This window comes from Vespula vulgaris, chromosome 23 (assembly GCF_905475345.1).
Source record: "Vespula vulgaris chromosome 23, iyVesVulg1.1, whole genome shotgun sequence".
NCBI lineage: Eukaryota > Metazoa > Arthropoda > Insecta > Hymenoptera > Vespidae > Vespula > Vespula vulgaris.
Window position 1 is genome coordinate 2,129,816 of NC_066608.1, and position 11,669 is coordinate 2,141,484.

An 11,669-nucleotide genomic window follows, 5' to 3' on the forward strand; every position below is an offset into this window, starting at 1 on the left:
TACGACGAAAGAAGTTTGTACTTTATTGAACGTCGGCGAGATAAATTCCTGTTTTATCGATCGTCATTACGGTCGATAAAAATGTCTGACTATTTACGAACGACTTGCGAATGAAAATCATGGAAATTACCTTTTCGACAATCGATTGGTATATAAGATAAGAATAATATACTAATTACCTGTTGTTAACGTAACAACGAAGCTCCTGGTACCACACAATAATTCGAAATGACGGACTCAGCACATACCGACGACACACTCGCGCATGCACCGGAAGCCAGCTATCAATGGCCCCCCTACGAAATTTATAATTTCTCGATTTATTATACGAAAATATCGAAACATTAAAAATATGATATACAAGCCTAAAAACTATCTAAACGAATACTTTATGATCTCAAACTATGAAAATTAATTATTACAATTCGATATTTATAGAAATAAAGCTCAATAACGCGAAAAAAAAAAATTATAAAGAAAATGGGAATATTTTTTATTCTCGATATTGTCACGATTCGTTACCAATGTAGATTAAAAATCATTTATTTGAGAATAGATTTATATATTGAAAGATTCTCTACGTTAGAAAATATATATTAATTACCTGTAACGTAACGACGAAGCTTCTTTATATATGCACTATATCACATTATATATATCACATCACTATATCACTGTATCACTGTATCACTGTATCACTGTATCACTGTATCACTGTATCACTGTATCACTGTATCACTATATCACTATATCACTATTAAACACATTAATTAATTTATTTTGATTTATAATAACATAAAAAATAACACACGATATAAAACTTAAGAACCGAGAAGTAATTAAAAGTTTTATTAATCGGATCGTTTATTTCTAATTCGGACAGATCTTTACCGCACGACCGCGTAAACGAAACTAACTGACCGTTACATGTACCAAGCTTCTTTTGTTTTTATGACGTAATGCTAAATAACCGTATAAAAATAATTTTTAAATAAAATAATAAATAAATAATATTTCTGCACTAATGATCTACTAAAATTAAATCAAATGACAAAATTCATTTGTTTTTATTATTTATTCTGTTATATTTGATCTAAAGAAAAAAATTAGATGATTAATGTAGGCATATTTTTGAAATCTTCCAATGATGCAAATACGTTAAAACGCTTCTACCAATCAAATAACTGACGGTTAATATTCGATATGGATCGATTTACAATTATTGAAATACTATACGTTATAAAGTAATCGAACAATTACGATTTCAATAGTAAAAAAAAAAAAAAAGAAAAAATCGTTCAAACAAAAATTATAATTTTGAAATAATAATAATAATAATTCATTATAATACGATATAATTTTTTAATTTAAGAAAATATATTTTTGGAATATATTTATTTAAGGTGATATAATGCTATATTTTTATTTAAATCATAGAACGAATTTTACGAAAAATGAAATTTCATAAATCATACTTACGTTTAATGTTAATATGTTATATGTAGATATAAATAGTAAAATATTTTGAATTTTTATAAATAGATAAAATATATGTAAGAAATTTTTGAGAAAAATTCCAAATCATTTTTATTCATAATATATATATATATATATTATTATATAATTTATCTTAAAATATGAATTTTTCTGTCTGTTCTATTTGTTAATACTGTTACGAAGATTGAAATAATTTCGATCGCTTAAAAAACATTTGTGAAAAAAAAAAATTATGACTTTTAAAAAAAGATTCGAAATGATACAGATTAAATTTGCATAATATTTGCACTTAAAAAAAGAAATTTTCGTATTTCATTTTACCAATATTTTCATTTATTTTTTTATAAAAATTTTTAATATTTTGAAAAAAATAATTACAATCACATTTTTTTCATATGTTATAAAATTTGATGTAATGAAAAAAATGGATAAAAAACTTACTTCATTATTATTTTTTATATTTTGTACTAGATGTTCGATACATTTGAACTTTTTGCTGGAAAGAAGAAAGGAAAATTCTCAAAATGTTGGTTAGCTGCTACTCTCAGTATTAAAAAGTTTCAACAAAAGTTTAGATCACTAACTATTAATGAAATTGATGTGTGTCAAATGTGGTTTGTATGATTGAAAATGTTTTCTTTCTTTTCTTTTCTTTTTAATAAAAAATTTACATATTAATGAAAAATTTGTTTGTTCTAAAAAGCAATGATATAAAAAATATAATCGAGATGAACAATAATGAACCATCCGGTAAAGCTAGTCTTTATTTATCATCTCAATTAATGTACGGTGTTACAAAAATACTTTTATGTCAAACTTCTTATTTAGAAAGTAAGTTCGAATTCATTACTGTATAATATATATAGAAATCAAACTATTTTAGATGTATATCGTATTAGTAAAAGAAAATATATATTATTCTGCAATATATTCTATGATATTATAATCTTTATTATTTTAGAAAATATTATTGAACTTGATAATATGTTTGACAAGATTATTGAGACTGACAAGAGGTATGTAATGATTTGTTTTTTTATATTTTTATATTTGAAAGATAATTAATATAATTTTAATAAAAAATTATAATTCTTTTTAAACAGAGATGAAGAAAGAAATAAAAAATATACTGATTCTTTAAATGTAGCTTCAACAAGTAGTGAACAATTGCATGAAGCTTTTAAATTATTACCTTATGAACCTAACATTGATACTAAACTTAGAAATATGGTAAATATATGACTATAACATAAAAGATAAAATAAAATTTCATTTTCATATTTTGCATATAAATCTTATGAGAATATTTTTGTACATATGATATATTGTATTTGTTACATTATTAATATAACATAATATTTGAAAATCTAATGAAAAATTATATATATAGATGCATGATGCTGGTTGTTTAGAATTTGGTGCTTTAACGGAAGAAGAACTTCGTTTTTTAAATGAACCTGATGCAGATTTCTCAGCGTTAGTATATCTATTTTTTTTTTCCAATATCTCAAAGTAGTTTTGAAAAGATCTGAAATTTGCATGTACTCAAAAAAATCGAAGTAATATTTTTGTTAGGGATCTTAATTATGCAATTTATTTCTTATAAAAAATGTAAAAACATTGTTTTTATATTCTTATAATTACTATTCGTTTATTTCGCTTTCTCATTATATAGAGAAATGTTTGAAAGAATGCACATTACAAATGATGCATCTCTGTACAATGCAAATACTTTAACAGATTCAGAAGAATTTTATGTACCATATGATAGAGCTGAAAAAGAAATGATAATATCTCTTGTACGTGATGATTTAACCTTGAGAAGTAAGAAACAAAATTTACTTTTTAATCAGAATATTAATAATAATAATAATAATGATAATAACACTCGTACACTTGATATAATATATTTATGTTTCAGATGAGGAACATCGTACAGCATTTGCAAAAACAACATTACCAGAAGTAACTGTGGAAGAACTTATGCCAGATGAGAGTACTTATTTAACACCTCGAAAAAGACAGTCTGCAGAAGTAACACATACAGAAACACCAACCAAAAGAAGACGTGTATATATTTTACTATACAAGTAAACTACCATTACTAACAATAATAGGAATAATTTGAGAATTATTATTTAAGTTAAGGTTCGAAGATGTAGCAGTTCCAAATAAGGATGAAATCGCAACAATACCAGAAACTGAAGTAGTTCCTATTCCTATTCCTACTGCAGATTATTCTATAGAACCATTGCAGGACTTGGAATCAATACATGAAGATCCACAAAAAATAAAGATAAAATTAAAAAGAAAAAGAATATTAGCTGATAAAAATACAAAACTCAGTCATAAAGTAATACGAAAGTGGATCAGTAATGTCAATGGTCATACTGTTGTAAGTTCATTCAGATTTTGTACAAGAATGAATTTATATTATATAAAAGAATTAAGGCAAACAAAAATCATGCTTTGTTATTTTCTAGCCATTAAATATGAATAATGTGAATATATCAACATCAGAAATTCTTTTTCAAGCAGCACCAGCAAGATTTGTTTCTATTCGCAAAAACAAATGGAACAGTCCCTTAATTAAACTTTTCAGCATGCATGTAAATTTACCAGCTATAAAAAAGAAGACGCAAATGGAATTTCAATTGCTAGAAAAATGTATTGCTTGTATAAAAAACAAATTCTATTTTTTATCAATTCTTTTAATGTAATGATAACAGTGTAAATTTCTAGCGACTGAAATTGTACGTTTGGGAGAAAAAAGTAATAAGACTGATGAACTGCTTGCTGAATTATCTGTGATAAAGTCTACTGATGCAAGTGCAAAGTCTATAAAAGAAACTAGTGTTCATAAAACCATGAGTTCACATCAGGAATTAGTAATCTCAGATAATGAACAACAAATAGATTTACAAAACATAGAACAAGACTTTGGGCTATTAAATATTGCACGAAATGGAACTGGTCCTGACTTGACAATCCATGAACAAAAAATAGATCAATCGTAAGTTTAGAAATTTACTATAAATATGGAATATCATTTATAAAATGTATTTTTATTTTTTATATAAATATAGTGAACATCATATATATGATTAACTATATATAATTACAGTATAATTAAGTTTATATATAATTAATTAATACTGTTATTATAATGCTATAGTTTTTAAAAACAATTTATGATTATTTATTTATTTTCTCTTTTTAGTCAGGAAACTATTAAACTCTCTCAGTCATGTTTGCTAACAAAATTAGATTTGCTTGCACTCTTAGAAGTTCTTTGGCATGATAGAGAATTAATTCGGTTCATTGATGTTATTCCACCTGGTCAATATAGTAAAACTGATGCAGCATGTTGTTATTTACTACTTTTAGGTAAATTTTCATTCTATAAATACAAAGTATTTTTAAGATAAAAAGTATTGTTAAAAAAAATCCTCTTTCTTAGAATTACATCAAGAAAAAAAAATTACTTTAGAACAAGCTGTACCTTATGATACACTTTGGATAAAAAAATTTTCAAATGGAAATTAAGAAATTATATTCTTGTGATGATATAACATAATTATTGATATAACATAATTACTACAATGATCTTTAAAAATAATATATTATATTTCAAGATAAGGTTTTTCTTAATATTATATTGAAATTTTCTTTATGGTTTGTTTTTTATAGTCAGTAATATATTACATGTTTTATAAATAATTACACAAGTACATACATGAATTTTTTATATAAGCTAAAGCAAGAGTTTAAGATTATCTTCATTTTTATAATGAAATATTAAATATTTTTTTCTTTCTTTCTTTTTTTTTTGTAATAATTGAAAAAGTAATTTTAAATTGTACTTAAATTTTATGCAATTAATGTCATTGATTAAAAAGTTCATAAAAAAGAGTAGCAACTTGTGAAACAAGCATTTATAAGCATAACAGAAATAGCATTTTATTTACATATGTATGTAATATATAAATATTCTATAATTATTGTTGTGCTTTAACAAATATTCTTTTGCATGTTAATTAATTGGGCTATTGATATATATAAAAAATTAATAAGAATAAAAAAGTATATATTATCTAATTTAATTTCCTATATACCTATTAATAATAATAAGTATTATAATACTAAAAACAGATATTATCAAATATAATAAAAATTTCGTTACGCTTGTTTTTTTGGAATTTTAAAGTGATCTAATATAAATCTTGTTCATCTTAAGTTGTGAATTTTATTATTGCAAAAAGGCACGCATTATTTAGGTTTTCCGTTTTTCATAATTGTATAAATGAATTAAGTTTTTTAATGTTTTATACCAAAAAAATATTAAACAATTCCCTGACTTTAAGATATAAAGAGTATATTAACTGTAAGCATAAGCTTATAAATTGAACCAAAATGTACTAAAATTATATTGCCAAAATTGATTTTATGTAATAAAAATGTTATCAACATATAAATATATATAATATACAAATACCTAAATTATAATAGATAATAACTGTTAGTTACACTGGCATTTACTTGTGTATTAGAAATGAGGTTAATATTATTTTAGATATCTACATGTATTTCACAATGTAACTAACATTTGGTATAACACTATTAAAATACAGAATACTAAGATCAATTTTAGAAGTATCTGTTTCATTTAAGCTGTAGATATATAACATTTTTATTACACAAAGAAGTTGATATTATTCTCTTAAGCGTGCCAACCGTTGTGTAAGTTCGTCCTGTTCTTGACTTACAGCTGTAGAAGTACCAATACTTCCTAGTTGTCCAGGTGGCAGTTCCATGTTTAATTCAAGACTAAAATACATACATATATATATATATATATATTTATTAAGTAAATAAAAAAGGCTAATAAATAAAAATTATTATTATATATGTATTAGCTAATAAATAATAATACAAAACATACCCAGCTTCATCTGCTACTTGTTGCATTAATGTATCAACATCATTTTGTGGTACATTTGTTGTTGTTGTTTGCGACATAGCATTTTCCATATATGAACTTTGAACATCCAAATCTTCAAATTGACTTTCAAATTTGTCCATTAAACCTGATATCTTTTCCAAATTCATTGACTTCATTGCAGCATCCATTGCTTTGACTACACCAGCCATAGATTGTGTAACCTTTCTAGTAGTCAACGCTGTTTGTACCCTACTTGCAACAGCATCAACTCTAGCACTCATACGTAAATAATTTAAAGCTTGATTTTTTTGTCTAATTGCATTTTCAGCGTGTATTCTTGCTCCTTCCATATTTCCCTTCTGTATAGCTTTTTTTACCTTGGCCTTTTCTATTTTCTCTTCTTTCTCGCATTTTTTGGAATTTCTTTCTAATTCCTTTACAGCGAACTTTAAGTTGAACAAATTCTCTATATATTATATATAAGGAATTTTTAATTATATAGAAAATATTCGAAGTATGAATTATAACAATCAGATTAATAACAGATATTATTAACAAATAAAATAACCTATAATACTATTTACAATAAAAAATATTTTGTTAAATTAAATGAAAAACTATATTAACATCCATATTCACTCATATACATATAAAATAATTAATTTTTATTTTAATATTTTTACTATTCGATCATTCGATTAATCGAATTACAATCAATTGTCAGATGATTCGTATATCGCAAATTGTATATATTAATTAACATCAAATATAAAAAATCGTTATCCATTCGTTTAATAATATGAAATCAATCAAAACAAATATAAATAATTATTCAAAAAGGATACTCTCCATCTGAGAGACGGACATGGCTGACTGTTCGATCCCCGTTGTGACGGTTAGTTTGCAACCTTTCAAGTTAATAATTCGTCTCTTATAGATTTAATCCTAGAATGACAGGTAATACGTATTGATTTGATTAGCACAACGTTTTCTAAGATAAACGATAAACAGGGAATTGAATTATAATTCGATAATAAAAAACTGACAGAATCAGATGTCATTGATTGTTTCACAAAAATCGTATAAAGATATGAGATTCAAAGATGAGATAAGCAGATATATATATATATATATATATATATATATATATATATAAACATATATATATATAATAATGACAGATGTAGATAAATCTCAAATTTTTCTATATTAAATATTACTCACCACACTAATTTGTCACTTGTACTATAGTTAGTAAAACACACACGTATGTAACAAAGATACATCATAAATAAGATACACGTCCTACGAGTTATTTCACACAAGTGAAAATTATAACCAATAAAAAGTAGCTACAATTTACAGATATATTTCATGTGAATTCTGTGCATTATCCTGGACGACAATATCCGGACAAAATTTTTCTTATCCAATCAAACAGCGATAATCGTTATAAAATAATGTATACAGGATGTCACAAAAGTTTTAATCAATATTTCAGGAGCGTATCGAGGGAATTACGTAGAACAACTTTTCGATAGGTATTATTGATCTTCGTGGCCTTGAAATTGATCGTCCGACGACTTATACAAAATATAAAATAATCTACTTAACCTCAAAGTTCAAATACGATGAAATTACTCCGAAATAATCTAACATTATTGGTACATATGTACATTTGTATATATTTCATTTTTTATTTATTTATTTATTTTGTTCATTTTACTTGTTCTACAGCATCCGCTCCTGAAATATGGGTCAAATCTTTTAGGATACCCTATATATATATACATTTATATATAGTTAGTGATATGAATTTCTATTGGTTAATATTGAACGATAGTTTTTTTTTTATTATTCATAGATTATTACTCTTTTGAATATTTAATAGTCAAAGTTAATCGATTAAATTCTACCTGATTTTACTGCAAAAGTGCTGATTCAGTGCGATTGCTACGCCTTTCAAATGACTGTGTAAAGTTAGAAAGCTAAACATTAGCAAGAATTACTTTCAGTTGTGTATACATATGTATACATACCATCTTAGTTAAGGATTTGTGATGCCTAGCGTCACATTAGAAAAAACTTTCTGTATATACAATATATAATATAAATACCCATACTGCGAAATAGTTTTTCAAATGAACGAAAAAAATATATATAATTAAAGTCGGTTATTGTCGGTTTGTAGTTCGTTCGCAGTAATAGGTATCTTCGCGTTTGAATAACACCGATACGATATTTAATTTATTTTATCTGTTCATTTGCTCATTTATCAGAGAATTATAATTAAATATATCACGCAATTAGATACGGCATCTGCATAATTTAAGATCCCAGTTTATCGACGAATATAGTTAATATTATTTTTAATATTGTTAAATAATTCTGTTTAATTTTATTGTCGGGCATCATGTGTACTTCAATAAAGAAGGTATTTCAAACGATATATACTTTTATAATTTATTAAGTACATAACTATCGTTATAAAATGTGCAACAAGTCAATCAATTTTGTATATATATATATATGTATCTTCAATTAATGTTTTAACATGTAACATATTCGTTCGTGTTCTTTTTTTTTTAGAAAAATACAAACAATACGTTATTTGAAAAAGCGAAAAAATTATTTCTGGATTTGTTAAAATGTGTTGTTATTCAACTACATTGTATATTTGATTGTATGGTAGATTTTATATTTGGGTTATATTATGACCAAAAAGCAAAGAAAGTACCTGCTGTGACAAATCCTTTATTGTTGGACAGTGCCACAACATTAGCAGAAAAGATACGGTAAAAATTTTCATTCTTTCTTTTTTTTATTTCATTTCATTTCATTTAATGTTTATTCGATATCTAATTTATTAGACGTTGCAATGTATTCTTTTACAATTAAATATCTTCTATGTTATTTCTATTTTTATTTAGAACAAAACAAATTAAGGCTGAAAAAGTTGTAGAAAGTTTTATCGAAAGATGCAAAGAAGTTAATGGATTGATCAATGCAATTGTAGAAGAAAGATATGCAGAAGCGATAAAAGAAGCAAAAGCAGTTGATGTTGAATTACAGGATTATGATGATACTTCATTCTTAAAAGAAACAAGACCATTTTTAGGTGTTCCATTTACAACTAAAGAGAGCAATGAAGCAGAAGGTGAGTATATTGAAAATATAATAAAATTTTTATATAAGTAAATAAATTATTATGTTTTATACTACTTTTTGTTATTCATATTTAATATCTATAGGTTTATATCATACTATGGGTATGTTAAGTCGTCGAAATTACCGTTCAACATCAGATGCAACAGTGGTTGCCTATTTGAAGAAAGCTGGTGGAATACTTATTGCAAAAACAAATATTCCTGAACTTAATTTGTGGGTTGAATCAAGAAATAACCTATATGGTCAAACATGTAATCCTTACAATACAACAAGAACTGTTGGTGGAAGTAGCGGTGGTGAAGGTGCTATTATTGCTGCATGTGGTTCTGCATTTTCTATTGGTAGTGATATTGGTGGATCTACTAGAATGCCAGCTTTTTATAATGGAGTTTTTGGAATGAAACCTAGTGAAGGTAAAAGTTTACAAATATAATCTATATTTTAATGATCCAAAACATAACTTTTTATATTAAAATTATTACAAAATATATAAATATTTATAATAAAAATTATTATAAAATGTATATATATATATATATATATGCATAATATTTGAATATTATTCTTAATTGGTAGGAGTGACATCTTTAAAAGGTATTGGATTAAGAGATAAATATTATCCAGAGTCTATGGCAGAGGCAGGTCCAATCTGTAAAAAAGCTGAAGATTTGGCACCATTTTTAAAAGTTTTGGTTGGTGACAAAATATCTAAATTAAAATTAGATGAACCTGTCAATTTAAAAAATTTGAAGATATTTTATCAACCAGAATCTGGTGACCTTAGAGCAAGTAAAGTGAATCATGCAATGCGTGCTGCATTAAGAAAGGCAGTGGACCATTTTGAAGAAATAACTAAATCTGCAACCAAGGTTTTTCTTTATTTTTTTTTTCTTTTTAAATTATACTTTGAAAGAACGATACATTTGTTTTTATTAAAAATTATTTGAGTATAAATATTTTTTATTATCGTGCAGATCAAGATACCTGGATCAGAATACAGTTTTAGATTATGGAGATATTGGATGAGTCAAGAAAACGCAGATTTTAAAGCAGACATAACAAATAGAGAGGTAATGATATAGCTCGTGAAAAAAATTCTATCTTTTTTATATTGTATAATTTATAAGATTAATTTTTCACAGTTTCGTACAAATGCAGTTTCTGAAATTCGAAAATTTATGTCAGGAACATCCGATATAACATTTGCCGCATTATTAAAGTTAATAGATGAAGATTTCTTACCAAAAGAAAACTCTGAATGGGCTAGAAATGTTACTAATAATATGAAAAAATATTTATTGGTACGTAATATCATTTTTATTTAGAATCATTATATAGACTTTTACAATTATAACATATATTGTGTTCTTTTTTTATAGGAAATTTTAGATGAAAATGGAGTTTTATTTTACCCTTCTGCTCCATTTCCTGCTATTTATCATTACTCTTCATTTCTTAGACCATATAATTTTGGTTATTGGTGTCTATTCAATGTCCTTAAATTTCCTGTATGTCAAGTTCCCCTTGGATTAGATTATGACGGATTGCCCGTAGGTATTCAGGTATGTGAAAATTATATAAAGAAAACACTAATTTTTGTAATAAATTTACGTAAGTTTACTTAACTAATTATATATTAATACATTAATATATATATTGTAGGTTATTGCAGCTCCATATAACGATCATCTATGTATTGCTGTAGCAAAAGAACTCGAACGTGCATTTGGTGGTTGGGTACCACCCTCCATTTAATTTTCCTGCATAAATGTATAAGTAAATTTTAAGCAAACAATTTAATAATTATTTTTTTTAGGCGTTTTGTCTTCCAAGGGTTATGTTTTCATTAGATATTAAACATCTGTTGTAGATTATCAGATTTTATGGATATGGAGAAAGGTTATTTATTAATTTGCGTTTTTTAATTTTTATTTAAATTTTATACTGTAATATATACAATGTTGTTATAATATTTTCTTTTTTGTATCGTATTAACGTTATAATATGTTGTTATAAAATGTGTATTATTATTGATAATAATAAATCTAATGATATTCGCACA

General features: G+C 25.0%; 3 protein-coding genes across 4 annotated transcripts; 2 read left to right on the forward strand and 1 right to left on the reverse strand.

Annotated features, from left to right (window-relative positions):
- Window positions 1–2,056: 2,056 nt before the first annotated feature.
- On the forward strand, window positions 2,057–4,492 carry LOC127071834 (uncharacterized). The gene is made up of 8 exons (XM_051011573.1): window positions 2,057–2,111; window positions 2,201–2,328; window positions 2,459–2,513; window positions 2,601–2,727; window positions 2,888–2,973; window positions 3,173–3,321; window positions 3,419–3,567; window positions 3,641–4,492. The coding sequence occupies exons 1-8, from the start codon at window positions 2,107–2,109 to the stop codon at window positions 3,995–3,997; spliced, it is 1,056 nt and encodes a 351-aa protein (XP_050867530.1). The 5' UTR covers window positions 2,057–2,106; the 3' UTR covers window positions 3,998–4,492.
- A 49-nt stretch (window positions 4,493–4,541) lies between these two features.
- LOC127071845 (charged multivesicular body protein 1b) lies at window positions 4,542–8,421 on the reverse strand. 2 transcript variants are annotated; one of them, XM_051011597.1, is made up of 4 exons: window positions 8,356–8,421; window positions 7,285–7,384; window positions 6,440–6,905; window positions 4,542–6,324 (listed from the first exon to the last, which is right to left on the reverse strand). In XM_051011597.1, the coding sequence occupies exons 2-4, from the start codon at window positions 7,304–7,306 to the stop codon at window positions 6,210–6,212; spliced, it is 603 nt and encodes a 200-aa protein (XP_050867554.1). In that variant the 5' UTR covers window positions 7,307–7,384; window positions 8,356–8,421; the 3' UTR covers window positions 4,542–6,209. The 2 variants fall into 2 exon arrangements, with proteins under 2 accessions (XP_050867554.1, XP_050867553.1); XM_051011596.1 differs by lacking the exon at window positions 8,356–8,421 and adding an exon at window positions 7,664–7,944.
- An 8-nt stretch (window positions 8,422–8,429) lies between these two features.
- Window positions 8,430–11,669, forward strand: LOC127071826 (fatty-acid amide hydrolase 2). Its single transcript, XM_051011555.1, has 9 exons — window positions 8,430–8,873; window positions 9,029–9,234; window positions 9,370–9,596; window positions 9,691–10,020; window positions 10,184–10,476; window positions 10,582–10,677; window positions 10,750–10,908; window positions 10,987–11,169; window positions 11,270–11,669. Exons 1-9 carry the CDS (start codon window positions 8,853–8,855, stop codon window positions 11,360–11,362), a joined length of 1,608 nt encoding a protein of 535 aa, XP_050867512.1. The 5' UTR covers window positions 8,430–8,852; the 3' UTR covers window positions 11,363–11,669.